The sequence below is a fragment of the Mustela nivalis genome, assembly GCF_964662115.1.
Source record: "Mustela nivalis genome assembly, chromosome: 12".
Lineage (NCBI taxonomy): Eukaryota > Metazoa > Chordata > Mammalia > Carnivora > Mustelidae > Mustela > Mustela nivalis.
In genome coordinates, this window is record NC_139031.1 from 27,253,070 (window position 1) to 27,274,150 (window position 21,081).

At 40.0% G+C, this 21,081-nt stretch overlaps 1 protein-coding gene across 1 annotated transcript in view; it reads left to right on the forward strand.

The window, feature by feature from the left end:
- CADPS2 (calcium dependent secretion activator 2) overlaps positions 1-21,081 on the forward strand; it is a 453,461-nt gene that overhangs the window by 334,607 nt on the left and 97,773 nt on the right. Inside the window, exons 14-15 of the mRNA XM_082692417.1 lie at positions 1,160-1,283; positions 3,233-3,253. Of these exons, the coding sequence (XP_082548543.1) occupies positions 1,160-1,283; positions 3,233-3,253 (145 nt within the window). The remainder of the gene's footprint in view (positions 1-1,159; positions 1,284-3,232; positions 3,254-21,081) is intronic.

Genomic DNA, 21,081 nt, shown 5'->3' on the forward strand with positions numbered 1-21,081 from the left:
TTTTTAATATGAGACTATGAAGAATAATTGAATTTGATGGCAAGCAAATTTTTAAGTGCTAAGGTTTGCTGTTTTGAAAAAGAAAGCTTGACTAACAAAATTAAAATGTGTTGTAAAGGATCACCATTGCTTAAATGGTTGAGTAAATTTGATGCTTAAATGGTTGAGTAAAAATCCTTCGTACCAAGGTTGATTGAAAGAGAATGAAATAATAAAGCATGAAATGGATGTTTTCATAATCTTTAGATGAAACTTTAAGTTAAAAGACGAATAGAGTGGTAAGAATACTTACCATTCTTGTCTTCTCTATATTCACATTTTGCCTTCTATTTTATAATTTGAATGTAAGTAAAGCCAGAAAAGCTGCATTAACTAACTATATGGAAAAGATAGAGGTTAACTAGTGGTATAATCAAAACTGACTGTAAGCAGTTTTATCACTGAGAAAGTTTTGAGGAAAATTATCAGTGAATAATTATAAAAGTGCCTAAATATATTATGTTTTAAATTCTGGATGTAATTGTATTTTCCCCTTGGTAATAGTAATACTTCTAATGGGGGGAAAAAAACAAAAAAACAAATATATATATTTAGGAACTCAACAGAAAATAATCTGTTGTTTTTTAATTTCAGAAAGTTTCTGTGTATTTTAACATTTGATATTCCATTCATTTCATGAAAAGATTTTCTCCCCCCTCAACAGATTAAAGTTTAATTGTGAGATTTAGAGATCTTGATTTTTATATCTTTCAAAAACAGTGCTTATTCTTCATAGAATTTTGTTACTGTTTTCATATATATTGCTCAAAAGATTTAAAGCTCTTAAATTAGGGATGTGCAAGACAAACTTTATTACTTGTCCCAAGGACTATAATCCTGATCTGAAACAGCTGCTCTAATGGTGTCATGGGCCCCTGGAGGAAAAGTGACAGTCATCACACTGAATGGTGGTTTGGCCTATGCGAGGTTTTGATGTGCATAAATGAGGCTTAGACAGGAGGAGCCAAGACAGGAGGATTACATCCCGGTTGTGAAGTGCCGACTCATTACTTTCCCCCAGTATTACCTAGGTCCCCTTCCTCCTAACAGATCTAGGACAGTTTGTGTAATTTGATTGCAGTATCTGTTTTACACAGTCTCTTTCTCTCCCCCGCTTTAGGTTTTAATGAAAGATATCGCCACTCCCATACCAGCAGAAGAGGTGAAAAAAGTGGTCAGAAAATGTCTCGAGAAAGCGGCCTTGATCAATTACACTAGACTCACAGAATATGCCAAAATAGAAGGTCAGTGCACTGAGCAATTGCCCAAGTGGCAGTGAGAGCCAACAATGCCTATTAACTGAATTTTCTGTGAGAAGTTCTTTCCTTTCCTGAGCAAACCTGTACCGTGGCAAAGGGAAATGTCTCATTAAAATCTCAGCTGGTGAACTGAAGAGCTTTTTCCTATTCATTGCTTTAATATGCCTCCTGGGACTCTGCTTGAATGAAAGACCCAGGATTCGTGCTTAAGTTGTCCTTTGTTCTTATTTTGAGTTTTCAAGGAACCAAAAGGTGTTTTCACGGGCTGTATTTTTTTTATATTACCGTAAGTATGTCTAACATTTAAATTATGGGTAGTTCCTGATCAGTAACTGTATAGTGTTACATAATTTTATTTTCTGTTCAACACTCTCAGAGAAGGAGGAAACTTGATTACGGTGAGGGCCAAAATAAACTGATAGAAGTCCCTTCAACTTTTCATGGTTTGCAATATTAATGCACTTGAAAGATTAGACCTCTTGAGAGGACTGCACATTTTTTCTTCTTCCTTCCAGTTTCGTTCATTAAGATGAAATTTAAGGTGCTTAGAAATAGCTAGATTAAAATTTGTGGCAAAATCCCCAAATCAGCTTTATTCAACAATCCTTTAAAAATAGGAAGAGGCTCAAATATTTTGCTTTAATCATCATACAAATGGCTTCTGTAGTACATGTAGCATTAACTTAGGAAAAAAGTTTATAGTGTTAAATACTTAATCTAAAAATAAAAGCAAATCCTCTATTAGAAAAATTTTAGTAACTTTAAAATTGTACTTAATTATAAATTTTTCAATTATTGACATTAGGATAGTTTTATCAAAATTGAGACAATGAAAAAAATTGATTATAATTGGCTATGTTATATCCTTTTTTCTCTCCAAATCTGATCAAGATTTCTAACAAGCATGCAATAACCAACCTCCTGAGTGATTAACAAAAAAGCCATCCCATCACTATAGCAACCAATATTATATCACGAGAGTAACAACATGAAACCTCCTTAGTTACCAGTTTAACATCATTAATTATGATATCACGTTGTGTTAAAGCAAAAGCAATGAATATTAGATCATTTGGAGAAAGTGGAAGATAAACAGATTGGTTTTCACATCTTGAATACTCATTCAAACAATTTTTGCGTTTTGGAATATTATGTGTTGTGAACATGGTTTGAAAGAATTGACACAAAAATAGACATATTAAAACCTTTCGAATTGGATAAAGGGAAAAAAGTTTGTGCATAACTTGAATAAACACAATACTTTTTTACCCAAATGTTTAAACTCGATCCAAAAAACCTAGGAGAATCCTTTTGTTAACATTTTTGACTGTTGTCTTGTCCAAGAATCCTGAAAATATATGCAGAATATTTCTATTTTCTAGTCATAGTCCATTTTAACGTGGACAAATAAAATTATTTGTCACCACCATGGGTAGCTTTTTTTAATTAGTTAGGCGGGTTAACACTGGTGGTCAAAAGACATAGCTGTTCTTCTGGATCACACAAAAAAACAAGTCTGTGTTAGAGAAGAGCCTATCATAGGACTAAATGGACAGTGGGCAGGGAGTTCTCCCTCCTCTTTCCCTTCTGGAGTCATCCGTTTCTTACATCTAGTTGACTGTGAGAATATTCTAGAAAATGGATCCTAGAAACCTAATTGGGTGGGACTACTGCTGAACGGTCTCCATTTAAAAAAAAAAAAAAATGCATGTTTATTATATGAGAAAACTTCTATGCATTATCTTCCTTTCTTCTAACCCCCTTAAAAATAAATAAATAAACTTACTGCTTATGCTCCGGACCAGACCAAAAACAAACTCTTAAGTTAGAAATATAAAGTGGGCCACTTTGCTTTGCTTGATTTCTGCCTGCATTATGTGAGCAGCAAGCGTAGAATCCGTTTTTCTCCTAAATTGTCTTTTCTTATGTTTTAGGCCCAGCAGAAAAGGAAGCAGGTAATGAATGTTTGTGCATGCACGTGTCGTGATTTCTGTTGCGGTGGCGTGATGTTTGATAGAGATGAGTAGCTGTCTGCTTTTCAGGGCTCCTGTTAGGCACTTTGGTTAAGTTACTGACAATACTTTGATTTTGTTGGAACTATTATTAATGCTTTGTAGGGAAACTTCAGGCCGTTTATCTCTGTAAAAGTTCAGCGATATTCTTTACATAAATTCAAAGCACAAAACCGGAGGCTGTGTTGATGTTATACCTTATGTTTGAAGCAGGGACACTAGTCTTAGTTGGAAGCTGTTGCCAATATTTGGAGGGCTCTTACAACTAGAAAAGAGGACCATCTTTCCTCTATCACTCCTGAAAAATAACAGTAACAAGCATAAATGCTATTAAATAAGAAGGAAGCCGCTAAGCCGCTCTTAACTCTCAAAGTTGCTCATGCGAGGAAGGAACAGGGGTTCTGAAATCCCAACCTCAGGCAGTTGCTAGGAAAGCCGTTCTTCTCTGGGTCTCTGAATCTGTAAAGGTTTTGTTACTTTTTTCTTATGCCACTTATCACCATTGCAATTAATTTAGTTGCTGTTTATCCTACCTGTCAGGCAGGGTCCAGCTGGAACAGGTTCACTGTTGGGGCCCAGCACCCAGCCCCGCGCCACAGGCACCAAGTAGGCTCTCAGTGCTCTGGAGAGGGATGAGAGCTTAGCTAGTTGTTCTATCTGCAAACCACAGGACAAGAGACCAGAGATGAACCTGCCTAGTCCAAGTTCCCGACCCTCTTTCAAACCCTGCATGGGGGGCCGTAGACAAGTTTGGCTTGTTTTTCACTGAAGTCTTCGACTGAAGGGCTCTATTCCTATGTTTCCTAACTTTTTCAGTTGTGTTTCAGTATTTGACCCCAGAAAGCATCAGGCACAAAAAGCTCTGAGCCGGGAGAAGGGGAAAGAACACACTGGCAGTGATCACAGAAGTGCCGTTTAGACACACCATCGCGTCTTTTGACAGTGCGTCGTAACAGCCGCCGTCCAGTGCTCCGTGACAAACTTCTTCACAGTCTCTCAGGGCATTTCCCCCCTCACAGTGTTTCTGTCGTAAAGATAGTTTGTATGTAGTTGACCCACAGTAAGTCCAGAGTTGTTAGGGGCTTTCCCACTGATACACAGTAAACAAGTAAGCCCACCGGGGCTTGGGTTGGGTGTCCTGATCCCCAGCCTGCCAAGGCTGTGCTCCTTCCCCTATGAGGTGTGAAGGGGTCACAGAGCGCCTTCAGGAAGGACAGGCAAAGGCATCGTGTAAAGTTGCACACATTCCCATTAGAGAGAGGAGAGAAGGGGAGAGTTGCTGTCTCCCACGTACCTCGCTTCCAGACAGAAACCTTCCCTTCCCACGTATTTGATATTCATACTGCTGCTCAACGGTACAAGCTGATGACTCTTGGAGAAATATTTTCCTTAAAATTAAATGCTCACCGGGGCACCTGGCTGCCTCCGTCGGTGGAACGTGGGAGGCTTCTTATTGGGGTTATGAGTATCGAGCCCCATCTTGAGTGTAGAGATTACTTAAAAATCTTTAAAGGGTGCCAGGATGGTGGAGTCAGTCAAGCATCCGACTCTTGGTTTCGGCTGGGGTCGTGATTGTAGGGTCACAAGATAGAGCCCTGGGTTGGGCTCCATGCTCCGTGTACCGCCTGCTTAAAGATCTTTTTCCCTCTGCACGCCACCCCCCCCCCAAAAAAAACTGCTCGCTTGCTTGCTCTTTCTTTCTCTCTCAGTGAAATCTTTTAAAAAGATCTTTAAATTTTTAATATAAAGAACTAGAAAAGAGGGAAAAATCAGTGTCGTCTAGGTGATTTAAGTGGATTGAAGGGGAAAGCTAATCTCCGTTGAAGAATCTTCTGAAGTAACAGAGGAGAGGTTTTGAAGAAATGTAGTTCTCTTTGTTTGGTTGCATTTGGTAGCAAGTTAACAGGGTTACCTAGTAAATGTTCTTGGAGGCACTTTTAAAAGTGACTAAAAATGAGAAAGTCGGTTACATGTGCAAGAGCTCGAATGCTTGATAAGACTTCCAAGCTGTATTCTCTTGGGCAATATGATCCTTTTCTTCAGTCAGTTTGTACCATCTAGAGAGGAGTTGAATTCTGCCCAAGATTTGTCATGATTTTGTCATCTATTGACTGCCTTTTCCCTCAGAGGCTTTCTTCTTTACTCTGCTTCATTAGCTCCTTAAACAACTCTACAAAACAGACACTCTACAGAAGAGGTAACCAGGACTTCAGAAAAAAGTCAGTACGCTGCCCAAGGATGTGCTGTTGTTATTCAGTTCAGCAGACGTGGGATTTGCACCCCTGGATCTCCGTGTTCCGGGGTGCCCTGCCTCTGGGGCTGTCTGATTCCAAGTGCTGACCTCAACGCCTCAGGCACGTCGCAAGGGCCACGGGGTCACTTTTGCCAAAAGTACAGATATTTATTTAAGGAGGGCAAACGCTTATTACCAGGAGCCGTTTTAAGCACTTTACATGTATCTATTTACCCTTTCCAATAAATGTTTCAATTATTGCTTTTCCGGGAAACTGAAGCAGGGAGGTTACTAGCCATCGGCCCAGAGACAGCTAGGAAGTAGGCAGTTACAACACACTATCTACCTGTTGAGCTGTTGTCTTATTTTCCTGAGTCTCCCTCCCTCCCTTTTCTTGGCAACTTGGGTAGTTAAATTTGCACTTGATTAAGATACGTGGGCATTTGAAAGGAAGTTGGAAACCGTAGGGCCCATAGAATTATAATGAAAGCTACAGATGTAACTTAAAATTTTCTAGTGGTCACATTAAAGAGGTAAAAAAGAAGCAGGAGAAACTAATTTTAATAATAGTTCATTTAACCCAATATATCCAAAATATTTAAAAATGTATTCAGCATACAAAATTATTAATGAGATATTTTACGTTCGTTTTTCATACATCGTCTTCAAAGTCTGGTGTGTATTTTACTCTGCTAGCACATTTTATAGCCCCATTGCAAGTACTTGTTTACCTGTGGCTGGTGGCTGCTGAATTAATTGGGCAACACAGATCCTATCGTAAGGCTAAGAGTTGGACTCGAGAATCTGAATCTTTTTGTCCCCGCCCCGCCCACACACACAACATATCTCACAGTGTCAGATGTTGAAAGTGAATAAAAAAGTGACCTCCCCTCTCCCCCAACCCGTACCATGTCCCTCCCTTCCCTACTTTATTTTTCTCTGTGGCCCTTACGATAGAACACATGGTATAGTTCATTCATCCTTCGATTATCCTAGAATGTTGGCTCCACAAGGGCAGGACTTCAGTATTTCAGTAACTGCTCTGTCTCCTGTGCTGAAGACCGCGCCTGGCACGTATTTGGTACTCGGTAAATATTTATTGAATAAATGAATGAGTTTATGGCAGAGAGTGATCAGGCTATTTATAGCAGAGAGAACATCTGTAAACTGGCAAACTGGCTTGCAGAAGGTCATTCAAATCAATCACTGAATAATTAACAATATAAAAGCAAAAACTAACCACTTAAAAATAATAATATTGGAAAAATTAAACCCGAATTTCATGCTCTTATCATGGGGGGGGGGGCGGGGAGACTAAATCTGAATCACAGAACCCAGAGGTTATAGAGAACAATTGCATTAGCAGTATTTAGCGGTCTAACCTGTTTCAGTTGTTTTTATCATTCAGCAGGATGCTCAGTTGGACTCTTAGTTCTCTTCCATCCTTGGGAATTCTTCGCATTCTCCATCTGCAACGCAAATTTGCAGAATAAAGGGATTTTACAACTCTGTAATAAATGAAATAAAACAAATGCCCTCTTTCTTAATGTCTTCTATCCTCGGGAAATCTTTGCATTTGTTTCAGGAGAACAGGTAGTTCATTTTGAGAACTTAAAATGTCTAGAAAGCATTTTTTTTTTTAATTTTAAGAAATGTTTGAGATTTACATGGCTGTAGAATCAGCTAGTTTTCTTCCTTGATTTAATTTTATCACTACTGTTTATGTAATAGTAAGATCCTTTTTACAGTATTTATAATATGGGGTTCAAAAAGTACTGAAACTTCATTTTCCTAATTGTGTCTCCTTTTTCTTTTTTTTTAATTGTATGCCTTGTTGATGCAAAGTAGGTCCTTTTAAAGGAGAATCAATTCCTTAATTCAAGGAATTTCTCATAGACCAGAACAGCAGTAATAAATCTAATAACAGTCCCTGCTTTCTTCTGAAAACTATGCACCGTATGAGGAGTTACGATATGACTTACGATAAAAGAGAGAGACGGCTCCTACAGCTTGCCTTGACCTGAGATCTTTTGCATAGATTTGGGAATTAGACTTGTGGTGAATCTCAAAACATGGAGGTTCCCTAAACAAAAGGTAGCATGGAATGAACAGGCAAAGTCTTTGTACACTGAGGATCTGTCTGGGCCCTTTGGTTGCCAGGTTTCCAGGTCTAACCCCCAAGTGCTCTCATTTTCAAAGTCTCTGTTGAACAGGTAGAGATGCTTTCCCAGAGGGCCACACTGCTTGCTTTCTTTGAGAGAAGTTTTACTTTGGCAGTCCTTACGTCATTAGGATGTGTTTGCCATCAGGTAGCATTTTAATTTAGCACTCCATTGTCAGAGTGTAACAATAACTAATAAATAAAATCTGTTGTATAGCAGTGAGTAGATAAAAAACTGCACGGTGATGAGGATAGTTTTTGTTAGTGAATAATTTCTTACTAATATTTTTAGAATGACCCTTTTCTCTCATAAAAGTTGTATGTGTTATAAATTTGATTTAAAATTTTTTGAGTAGTCTATGTTACAATGAATTCAGGTTACTAATGTCTAAGTAATAGACCTGCAATTATGCACTCCCATTAGAATTGATGATACTTGGATGGAGGTAATTTGCATATTGGAAGAAACAGACCTCTCAGGTTTAAAACTAGAAGGCAAAATGGAAGATTTAAAGAATTTCTTTGCAGCCTTTTTGGACAGCTTTGCTTGGACAGTGGGACTTTGGCATGAAAGTAAAACCTCTGTGACCATTTCTGCTTCTAAGTCACCTGATGATTTAGAGACAAATTGATAAATGTAATTTCTGGCTGCGAGAGAGAATGACTTATTGTTATCTTTAAATTTTTTTAGAAAATCATAACTCTATAAAGGGCTTTTAGTTTATAAAACAATATGTATATATTGGGGCGCCCGGGTGGCTCAGTTGTTAAGCCACCGCCTTCAGCTCAGGTCATGATCCCAGAGTCCTGGGATCACAGCCCTGCATCAGGCTCCCTGCTTAGTGGGGAGGCTTTTTCCCCATCTCCCACTCCCCATGCTTGTGTTCCCTCTCTAACTCACTCTCTCTGTCAAATAAATAAATAAAACCTTAAAAAAAAAAAACCCATTATGTGTATATAGAGTAAAAACTTGTTGCTTGAGCTGCATCATCTGGATAGGGATCAAATTAAAATTTATTTTTGTCCTATATGCAAAGAAAAACTGGATATTTTTCAGATGATCAGTGGATGCTTTAAATTACCTAAGAAGATAAATTTTTTTTTCTGACAGCCATAAATTACTTTTATTCCATCATCTAATATGCAATTTGAAATGTTTGTTTTAAACTATCTTTTTCTCATCAATATATTGAGTTAAATGTCTTTCACACCACTCCCTTGCTACACCAGTAGCCTTAGTTTATATAATGTATATACCAGAGAATATTACAACCATATGCTCTTTTATGTACTCTATGGGTGATGGGAATTTGCTCTGGCCATTTCCACAGCTGATCTGGAATGAATGAGCAATTGTAGTATGTTTGTTTGCTTCGGCTCTTTTCCTCACCACCTTACACAAGATGGCAAGCCCCACTGTATAATTTGTGTTCACACCAATTAGTTAGCTCATGATAATGTTGACAGATTAATTCCTATGAATCAGGAGATGTTGGGACATAATAAACAGGAGTTGCAGGGACTATTGACTAGAAGAGGCAAAGGAAGACATTGGCTTCCATCCGACAGGGTTTTGGAGCTGTGTGTGTGTACCTTCGTTTAGCTCATCGCAGACTTCAGACGCGGGAAGTGTGTTGTGCAAGTGTACATTCACTCTCTGCACACACGGGTAGCCAATGACAGGACAAGTCAAGTGAGGCCATAGGAGCACCCAGGATACCAGTGGCAACATGATGGTGATGCTGGGAACAGTCTCCGGGCCACTGCACTCTCTACCCTCAGCTCTAGTGACCGAAGGAAGGACGAGGAGGAATCTCAGCTCCAAACAAACCATGGAGACGTTTAAAGATGCTGAGTGCCCTCACCTCTGAAATTGGTTCTAAATCTGCATTTCATTACCATCCTTCCTGATTTATCTGAGTTTAATTGTGAGGAGGCATTAGTATTTGTCACTCGATTAAAAATAGCTGCTGACAGCACTTTGCTGCTACCTCTGGTTTGGGCTTTCCATACCTCATGTCGGCATTAACGTTGCCAGCACTGGAGGTACCAAGGTGTTCTGTGACCTCAAGTAGTGCCACCTTTCCTTGACTTCCTTGACTCACAGTCTCACAGTCTCACAGTCATGAGTCGTCCGCCCTTTCCTTCTTTATTTTTGTAGTGTGAGTTGTAACAGATGAGGACCGTCTCCATCAGGGATGGTCATAGCTAGTCCCATATTCAAAATGAACCTAGATGCAATCTTGACTGATGTTCTCTTTCCAAATCCAGCTCTCACAGGAACTTGATCTTAAGTACTTAAGCTCTTGGTCTTAAGTAAGTTTAGGGTATTCAAGGGCAGCCCCTTCCTTTCCACCTTGGAAACACAGCTCCGCCCCTACACACTTTTTAGCATCGCCGCTTACCTGTGACTCCTGTTCCCCAGCATCAAGGGATGAGGTGTCTTCTTCAAGGCTGACTCATCCACCTGTGATACTGATCTCAACTGCACCTACTCCTTTCTGGATGGAATTTACTTTATCGTGTATCTCTTTCTCCTGTTCCTCCATCTTTCTACATATTTCCTTTCCATCTATAACCCTGGTGTCTCCCTAAATAAAGCTGCCTTACCCTGACCTCTCCACTGCCTTCCATCTGCCACCCAAAGAGCAGCATATACTCCATTTTATTTTTCCTCACCTTCACTGCGCTTGTCTGCCCAAAGGAGTTTGATTTCCAATCTCACCAGCCTGTCTCATGGGGAATTACACTAGCTAGGAGTATGCCTGAGCAGAGTGACTGGGGTATTGCCTTGAGACCATCAGTTCCTTTCCTTTTGCCTTGGGAGTCGGTTAGCAGGAGCTGGTATCTGTGGCATCATCAAGACTGGACCCAGCTTTGCTGTCACGAGATGAAAACTGGGAAGGGCCTCGCCACTCTCAGGCAGGCACGCCTTCCCTCCTCGGCATCCCAACCTCCAGCCTAGTGAATTACAACCTAAGGGGACTCTTGGTCAAGTGCTGCAGCTTTGAATCTAACAGATTAACAGTGAATCCCTATGCTTAGGAGTTGCCGAATGGGTTAGTAGCAAAAGGGAATTATCCATATTGGTTCTGTACTCTAGGATCCTGTGCTCCAATGCTGAACCTTCCTCTATCCTTAAAGGACACAGGCAAGCTCCCACTCATCATCTCATCCTGAGTTTCTCCAAATGGCCATGAGCTCTCAGGTCAAAATAATTAGATTCCTGAGGAGTACAGCCCCTATAAAAGACCGAGGATATCAGTCCTCTAGAATTTATTATCCTTAAGAGTGAAAATTTAAATTAAGCATGATACATATATTCAAGGACATGTAGGAAGAGTCTAGCAATATGATGCAGGGACCAGAAGTCATGAAAAACCAAATGGAAATAGTAGGTATGAAAGTAATAAATGGTTGTAAGAAACATTGGATACAGGATGAATACAGCTGAAGAACTTATTGGTCCTCTGGGAGATGAGAGTGAAGGCAGCAGGAAAGGCAAAAAGGTGTAGACAATGTAAAAGGGAATTTTTACATGCAATGTCTTCTCTTGGTTGATATATAGTTTTAAGAAAATCTGGCCTCATGCTGTTAAGTGATGTGGAGAATAGAAACAGATCGACTTTCATCAGAGTAAGAAAAAAATTCAGGTAAATAGAGTATGAAAGAAAAATAACGAGATATGAGATGTAGAAAATAATGGAGGAGTATTATGAACAAAGACAAAAATCGAGAATTTAGATGAAATTGATACATTTCTTTTTTTTTCTTTTTTTTTTTTTTTAAGATTTTATTTATTTATCAGAGAGGTGGGGGGGGGGAGAGCGAGCACAGGCAGACAGAATGACAGGCAGAGGCAGAGGGAGAAGCAGGCTCCCCGCCGAGCAAGGAGCCTGATGTGGGACTCGATCCCAGCACGCTGGGATCATGACCTGAGCCGAAGGCAGCTGCTTAACCAACTGAGCCACCCAGGCGTCCCGAAATTGATACATTTCTTAAAAAACTGTGTCTGTGTGATCAACACAAGAAATGAATCTCAGGCCCATCAGTTTTAAAGAAATTTAAATAGTTGTCAGAACCCTGTCATTCTGAAATCCGTAAGCCTGGTTGGTTTTGGAGGTGAGTTCTACCAAATTTTTAAGGAGCAGATCCTATCCAAAATAAGTTCAATGAAATGGAAAATGAGTGAAAGCTGTCCAGTTCATTTCATCAAGCAAATACAATCTTAATTCCCAAATCTGATAAAGGGAGTTGAACAAAGGAAGATTAATATAAGCCCATTTCATTATGAGCATATATGCAAAATCACTAAGTAAAAGCTCACAAAAATCCAGCAGTGTATTGGGAAAATAATCAATGGGGATCAGGAAACTAACAAACTAAAAGCAAAACTCGTATTTCAAGAGATGTAAAAAAAAAAAAAGTACGTGAAACAGTTCAGTGCTAACATGATCAAAAATTACATTATTAGCATCCTAGAATTCCTTAACTTTATTAAGCCCATATAGAAAAAAACCTAAAGCAAATATTTTACATAATGAAGAAAGTTTAGAGGCATTCCCACTAGGATTAGGGACGAGTACTTACAGAATCATTGCCACAACACTGAGAGTCTTGGACAACAGTAAAGAAATGAAAAAAAGTAATTCCAAAGAATGGGAAGAGGAGATAAAGCTATCGTTGCAGATGGAAGAAAAAAATAAAAAGCCCATCATTGAGGATGAAATGATTATCTCTCTAGAAAATCCAATAGGATCTACGGAACCTTTTATTTATTTATTTATTTTAAAGATTTATTTATTTATTTGACAGAGATCACAAGTAGGCAGAGAGGCAGGCAGAGAGGCAGGCAGAGAGGGAGAGGGAAGCAGGCTCCTTGCTGAGCAGAGAGCCTGATATGGGGCTCGATTCCAGGACCCCGAGAGCATGACCTGAGCTGAAGGCAGAGGCTTAACCCACTGAGACACCCATGCGCCCCTACATGGAACCTTTTAGGTAAGAGGTCGGTAAGGTTGCCGGATGTAAAGTCAACCTGCTAAAATGAATACCCTTTTTCTACACTAGTGGTTCTCAATGTTTGGTCTCACAAACTAGTACACTCTACTAGTCAAGATTCAGATCCCAAAGAACTTTTCTTTAGATGGATTGTACCTACCAATATTTATTATAATAGATGTAAAACTGAGAAATTTATGAAATATTGATGTTTATAATTAACATTAGGAAACTCATCACCTAAATCGCCAACATAAATCGCTTTTGATAAAAAATATTCTTTGCACACCTCTTTAATGGTTGTCTTAGTTAAACACACCCGGATCCTCATAGGTGCTTCTTGCATTGAGTTTACTGCAATATCTTATCTTGGTTGATATATAGTTTAAGAAATCTGGCCGCATGCTGATATGTAGTTGGAAAGAGAGGAGTATTTAAATAGACTTTTTTAAGTAATTGTGGGTTTTCCTCTGTGATATTATACCAAAGCTTGGCAGGTGGTAATTTCTTCCAGGTTAGTTGCAATGTAGAATCTGAAAGCTTATCAGTGAATTTTTCATACTATTCAATCCGGTTGGTGCATCATCTGCTTTGAATAGATCTTTTGCCATGCATGATTTTTTTTAACACAATGAAGTAATCATTTGGAAACTACTGATCCACTGAGTTAAGATCTTCTTCTTTTTTTTTTTTTTTTAAGATTTTATTTATTTGAGAGAGAGAGAGAGAGACAGAGTGAGAGAGCATGAGAGGGGAGGTCAGAGGGAGAGGCAGACTCCCCATGGAGCTGGGAGCCCGATGTGGGACACGATCCCAGGACTCTGGGATGATGACCTGAGCTGAAGGCAGTTGCTTAACCAACTGAGTGACCCAGGTGCCCAAGATCTTCTTCTTAGTGTTAATATATCAAAAAGTCATCTTTATTAATATCACCTGCCTCATCAGAAAGACTTAAAGTCTTCGGAGACTGTCAAGTTCATGACAGAAGTTTTCTAAAATTCTAGTTTTCTTTGAAACCTTTAATTTTATAATTACAACAAATACTGGTTTTTTAAGCAACAGGTTGATTTCATTTTTTCAGAAAATGCTGCCAAATATTTCCAAGTCTAAATAAGCATACTTTGTCCATCAGTAGTCTTTTCAACTAGAAATGGTTCTCTGAAAAGAACAGTGCCCCTCCCCACTCAAACAATGACACACTTTTCCTTTAGACAATCATTACACTTCAGTATGTAGTCATGCTTTGTGCAAAGTTCTCATTTTGTCAGTTATTTAAAAATGTATACTCAAGGACAGAGATTCAACAAAGCTTGTTTTACTGTTTTATCAAGGACTTTCGCATAGAAAACTGGCTTTTTTCTGGTGTGTGTGGGGGGGTAAAGAACCCAGCAATGAGTAGAATTTAGCACCATGGCCTTGGTTCATGCTGACATAAAGTCGTTTGACCTGCTGTTGCTTTTGTACCATCGCTGTAAATATCAACAGAGCCAAAAAGACAAAAAACAATCTTAGTATTATGAAAATAATTTTGACCTCACGGATCTCTGAAGAGTCCTGAGGATCCCCACTGGTCCATGGACCACAGTCAGAGAACTACTGCTCCACACCATAGACCAACTAGCTAAAAAATATAAACAAAAAGTGTCCTTTACAGTAACCAAACTACAAGGCAACCAGGAATTGAGTTTGCCAAAAGCATGTAAAATTTCCTAGATCTCTAAAGAAACATTTGAAAATCAAAGGTTATAGAGAGCAATCTAAGTAGATACAAGACGGGGCGCCTAGGTGGTCTAGTAGGTTAAGCAACCAACTCTTGGTTTTAGCTCAGGTCTTGGCCTTGGTCAGGGCTCTATGCTCAGTGTGGACCCTACTTAAGATTCTCTCTCCCTTGTCCTGCTCTCTCCCCTCCATCCCTGCTCACACATGCTATATCTCTTTCTCTCTCTCTCAAATCTTAAAAAAAAAAAAAATCAATATAAGATGGTTCATGCCCTAAGAGGGATGACTTGATAGCCTAATATATAAGCTCACTCCCAAATTAATCTATAATTCACTGCGGAGTTGCATCAGTATTCCAGAGTTGTTTGTTTGTTTTTTTAAGAACATGACAAATTTAAATGGAAGAATAGAGGATATTGAATAAATCAACTTTAAGGGGAAAAGAATGAAGGCTTGTCTTGTCCTGACACTACAATTACAAAACCTTCACCAAAGCCTGTGAAGAAGAATGTAGACTCATGTACAAATGGGAAAAGCCTGCTATGCTTCATCTCTGATAAAGTAGGAACATAAGTCAGTGGGGAAAGGATGGGCTGTTTCAGAGATGAAGTTAGAAAGAAGGGCTTACGGGGGCGCCTGGGTGGTACAGTGGGTTAAGAGCCTGACTTTGGCTTTGGCCTAGGCTATGATATCGGGCCTGGGAGGGAGCCCTGCAGGGGGCTCAGCACTGAGATGAGAGTAGGCTTGAGACTCTGTCTCCCTCTGCCTCTCCCTCTGCCCTTCCCCACTGCACGTGCGTGTGCACATGCTCTCTCCCTAAAGATATTTATTTATCTATCTATCTATCTATCTATTTATTTATTTGAGATTTTATTTAGCAGACAGAGATCACAAGTAGGCAGAGAGAAGGCAGAGAAAGGGGGAGGCAGGCTCCCCGCTGAGCAGAGAGCCCCATGCTGGGCTCCATCCCAGGAACCTGGGATCATGACCCCAGGTGAAGGCAGAGGCTTTCACCCACTAAGCCACCCAGGTGCCCCTAAAGATCTGTTTTTCAAAAAGGGACTTCTACATGGAAAAAAACTAAATCATCCTCTGACAGAAACATGGTCTCCAAAGCGATCAGAGACCAGAGATCAGTGTAATGAAGTAAATGTCAACCACTCTGGATTTAGTATTTCTCTTTATGGTGACTATCCCCAACGAATGTTTTTACCTTTTCATTTTCCGTGCTGATTTTCAAAGCTTATCTGATACCTATTTGAGTTGAAGCAAAATTGCTTTAACTTTCTTGTAAAACATAACATGTTCCATTTTAGTTACTTCATTCTCTACATAGAATTGTCAGCTAACCATCTCTGCTTGAAAAAAAAAAAATTCTTAGCCCCCTCCGAAGTGATGCCTTGAAAGCTCTATGAATCCCATCAATTCCCAGTTGCAAGAGGAAAAGATTCGTAAAATAATCACAAGAGTGCATCAGGAGTTAGTTAATTGAATATATCCCAGATTCCCCAGGATCTGGAAAAATCTATTCTTCCGAATCTTTTCTTCAGTGAATATTTGTCTTCTTTAGGGATTCTAAGCGAGAACATAAGCACCTCCTGAGAAAACAGAGCATTTATGTAATGTCTCCTTTGTCATGCCCCTGACTGGGAATTATTCCCTCAGCCGTGATCTGTCACACTCTGAATGGCTCTTGCTACAATCTTGTCTCTTACCTCTGAAGATGCATAGAAATCTCATTACAAGCGTTCAACACCTGTTCTCTAAAAGGTCTCAGAAAGGATGTCAGTTTACTCCGCTCACTTGACAATGTGTCATATATTTGTGGGGTGTGTGTGTGTGTGTGTGTGTGTGTATGTTACTTGTATATGGATTGTGATGCACAGATAAATGCAGTCTTGACGTGGCAAGTTTTCTTTCTTTCATGAGCAATTTGATAGAATTTATTATCCTCCATATCCAGAGTTTGAAACCGACTGGTTGGTGACCTTTTCATTTATTTATTAACGTGTGTCGGCAGGTAAACCGAGTGACCTAGACCAGTGTGGCTCGTGCAGCACCTTGTTAATCTGAGTACTTCAGATGTATTCAAAAGTCTTTTCCAATTGGACAAAACCAGAGTAATGCAAACTGACAGATTTCGCCTCTTTATTCTCCCCAGAGTTTGTTAGGACTCACAGCCTGGGCAGATGAGAGTTCATTACTTATGGGCCCATAACTAAATGGCCATATAGCTTCAAGCACTAAATGAAAAGGCCTGATCAGTGTTTGGAATGTCAGATTTTTCTTTTTTTTTTAAATTTCGGAAAAATGAACCTGTAAAATATTCCTGCGGTATGTTGGTTAAACATATGTTCATTATGGCCAGCAAACCTGGGATGTTAAAACTGTAGAACTATTCAAAATATCACTAAGCCCTACCCTCCTCTCTACACCTGGTCTTTACACCTGTCCAACTAGGAGACATTGTCCAAATTTACGCATCAAATATCACTACTGGGATGCCTGGGTGGCTCAGTGGGTTAAGCCTCTGCCTTCAGCTCAGGTCATGGTACCAGGGTCCTGGAATCAAGCCCCACATTGGGCTCTCTGCTCAGCAGGGAGCCTGCTTCCCCTGCTCTGTCTGCCTGCCTCTCTGCCTGCTTGTGATCTCTCTCTCTCTATCAAATAAATAAAATCTTTTTTTTAATTTAAAAATTTCTTTAAAAATCACTACTAACACATCACTTGGCTGCCCTAACACATCTTTCTTCCATGTCAAAGGAAACAGAGCTACATAAAGACAGCAAGATCTTGAACTCATTTCTTAACACCCAGGGTTACAAATCCTTTCAAAGTATATCTTTCCATTATTTTATTTCCTTCTCCTTCAGCTTGTCCCCCAGCTGGGCAGCCTCTGTAGTCCCTTTCACCCTCCCATTGCCCATGTCCTCACACCTTCATTCCCACCACCTCGTGGGATCCTGCCTTACCTGACTCCCATTGTTTATGGCAGACCTTCTCCTTGAGAATGAAAGAGAGTTTAAGGGGCAGGTGGAGAATGGGCCTGTGGAGGTGTGATGGTACTTCTTTGAAGCATGAATATAACAAATGGCCATGGAAAGGCTGTTCTAAGTAAATGTAGTTTGAAGACAAGAAGGACTAGGCATGAAATTTAAGATGCTATAGACCGTAATTATATTATAATTTAGTACTGGCTGGCAGTCACTATAACCGAGATGATTCTGAGGGTTTTTAATTCCTGAATCAGAATTATATTGAGAGGAAATATACAATGTATGTATAAAGAATAGTAATATCAAGTAATAACAAGTAATATCAAGTAATATATAACAGTAATATCAAGGAGACCATTTGTCAGTTTCAGCTGCCAAATATGCAGCAGTGTGAGGTATGTGTGTGTATTTATATACGAATGATAATATAGGATATATCGATATATATCAGGGCTAAAGACCAATCATTGGGAAAACCCCTGTTATACAATTAGCAGGTAGAATTGCCAGTGGGAAATTTTTATGCTCTCATTAGAATCCTGCGGAATATATTCCAGCCAGGGCCAACCAGAGCTAGCTAAATATCCACTGGAGAGAGTTTTCTTCTCTTCCAAGCCTTCATAGTCCTTGCAGCCAGCAATACTATAATGATTTTTTTTTTTTCCTGTGAGATCTTGGATCTTCCTCCTTCACAAACTTGAGAGCCAGTGTCTCAGGAGTTAAAAGGACAACTTTAATGAAACTCAAACCAAGCTGTCTGTGTTTCTCCACTCATAAAATCACAGAAAAGCCTGTGACAACTGTTAAACTACATATTAAAGCCTACTGATGTTTCTCTAATTCCATCACCAACATTCCTTATTTTAAGATCTTAAGAGAAAACTGTGTCTCCATATTCCTCCGGAAGAAAGTCTCACAAAACATCAGTGACATCTACCTCACCTATGTATCTGGCTTTTTATGGCCCATCATATGTCCTGGATCTCTCTTGTTCTTGGCTTCTACAGATTATTCCATTTGGGTCCAATCTGGCTGCTATTGGCCTATATACCCCAGTGGCCAATTCTCCTTTGTTCCACAGTTGACCACTTGCTTAAGTATGAGTTTATTGGTGGGTAAGATAATCCAGGTAAAGTAGTTAATGTGACCATCACCGCAGGACAATTATTCCAAAGTACTACATCATTAGCCTGGTTAATTCCAAAGGGGTATTAACTGGAACTTTGTTTTCAATGACAGGATCATTCAATGAGCTGGTCCCAAAGGGGTGCTAGGAATTAGCAGACTACAGACCTATTTGTTTCCAAACATCTGCAGTATTAGTATTCTCACAGATCTTAAACCGTTGTAGGGGGGCTGTGACATCTAGATATTTTCATTCATACAGAATTGTTCAACTATGGATACTATCCTGTCTAAAATTAACATTACAGAAAAGTAAAACGTGTTCAGATTCTACAGGAAAAAGTCACCTTTTTCTCCTAAAATGAAATTTATACAATGATGTAGCTTGATTTCAGGGAAAGGAGGAAGTATCCTGAAGTTTCAACAGGTTGCCTTTGTATGTAAGCTCTTTTTCCATAAACACTAGTAGTTCTTAAAGTGTATACCCAAGACAAGGATCATTGGCGTTTCCCTGGAACTTATTAGAAAGGTGACTTCTTGGGTCCCAAACAAGAGCTCTTGATCTGAAACTCTGAGAGTGATGCCAGGCAGTCTGTGCTTTAACAAGCTTTCCAGGAGGTTCTGGTGCCTGCTAGAGTTGAGAACGACAAGCCTATTGGGAATTATATATATTCCGTTCATTGATTGAAGGAATATATATTCCAGCACTCAGAGAACTACGCTCGCATTTAGGTTTCATTCAGACCAGGAACAGGTCAATGTGAGGTTATTCTCTTGCATTAATTGATAGTATCAAGTCTTGGGCAAGTTGGAGTCAGGTTGGCCCTGAAGAGTTGGGGAAATGGAGTTTAGTTTTAGAAACCACTTCTCCTCTAGATCCTGAGGCAACCTTCTTAGCAAATTACATCCTGTTCCTTCTAGGTGACTCAGTCAAAGGAGAGCTCCCAAAATTAGGTTGTCATACGTCTGGACAGTGGCAGGCAGGCTTGGAGAGAGACAGGTGGTTTTGCTTAATGGGAAAGAAAGTATTTGATCTTCTACCCTCCTCTCCATTTTGGGTTGAGAAGTCCCATGAGCACTGAGATATGGTCAGGACTGGGACCCTCAGGGGCCTGGTGGGTCTGGCCTCTGGTGCTGTGTCACCACAGGTTGCTGTGGCTAGAGCCAGACGATGGGTCAGAGAAACACCTCAATGAAAGTTTCGACTTTCCAGTTGAGTCATCAGTCTGGATCCTGCAAAGGGGGAGAACATTGACACCAACAGACATTAAGATTAAAATTAGGACAGAATCAGGGGCCAGTAGAAATTCCCTAAACCCGCTAGACTGGTCTAAAGGGCTTTATAAGTGGAAGAAGACATGTAACATGGAGCAGTAGCTCAGATGGAACCTTTTCTTTTTCTTTTTTCTTTTTTAATTTTTTATAAACATGTATTTTTATTCCCAGGGGTACAGGTCTGTGAATCAGCACTCACCAAAGCACATACCCTCCCCAATGTCCATAACCCCAACCCCCTTCTCCCAACCCCCCTCCCCCCAGCAACCCTCAGTTTGTTTTGTAAGATTAAGAGTCACTTATGGTTTGTCTCCCTCCCAATCCCATCTTGTTTCATTTATTCTTCTCCTACCCACTTAAGCCCCCATGTTGCATCACCACTTCCTCATATCAGGGAGATCATATGATAGTTGTCTTTCTCTGCTTGACTTATTTTGCTAAGCATGATATGCTCTAGTTCCATCCATGTTGTCGCAAATGGCAAGATTTCATTTCTTTTGATAGCCGCATAGTATTCCATTGTGTATATATACCACCTCTTGATCCATTCATCTGTTGATGGACATCTAGGTTCTTTCCATAGTTTAGCTATTGTGGACATGGCTGCTATAAACATTCAGGTGCATGTGCCCCTTTGGGTCACTACGTTTGTATCTTTAGGGTAAATACGCAGTAGTGCAATTGTTGGGTCATAGGGCAGTTCTATTTTCAACATTTTGAGGAACCTCCATGCTGTTTTCCAGAGTGGTTGCACCAGCTTGCATTCCCACCGACAGTGTAGGAGGGTTCCCCTTTCTCCGCATCCTCGCCAGCATCTGTCATTTCCTGATTTGTTGATTTTAGCCATTCTGACTGGTGTGAGGTGATATCTCATTGTGGTTTTGATTTGTATTTCCCTGATGCCGAGTGATATGGAGCACTTTTTCATGTGTCTGTTGGCCATCTGGATGTCTTCTTTGCAGAAATGTCTGTTCATGGATGGAACCTTTTCTGATCTAATAGGAACACATCCTTTACACACCTGTAGCGGTGTGCAGTGTGTGTGTGTGCGAGGGAGAGAGAGAGACAGAGATGTGGTGCCTTATATTTCTGTAAGGCGAGAAAGGAGGAAGCAGTCAGTACCTGCTTTGGTGGAGGGAGACAGCACAAGGAAATGGAGGGATCCATTGCTCAGCCAGGTCTGAAGGTAGGTAAGCTTTCCAACCAGCAGTCCATGGAGTGGATGCTGATCGTCCTTGCCTCTGGATGACCTTCGGGGTTTCCA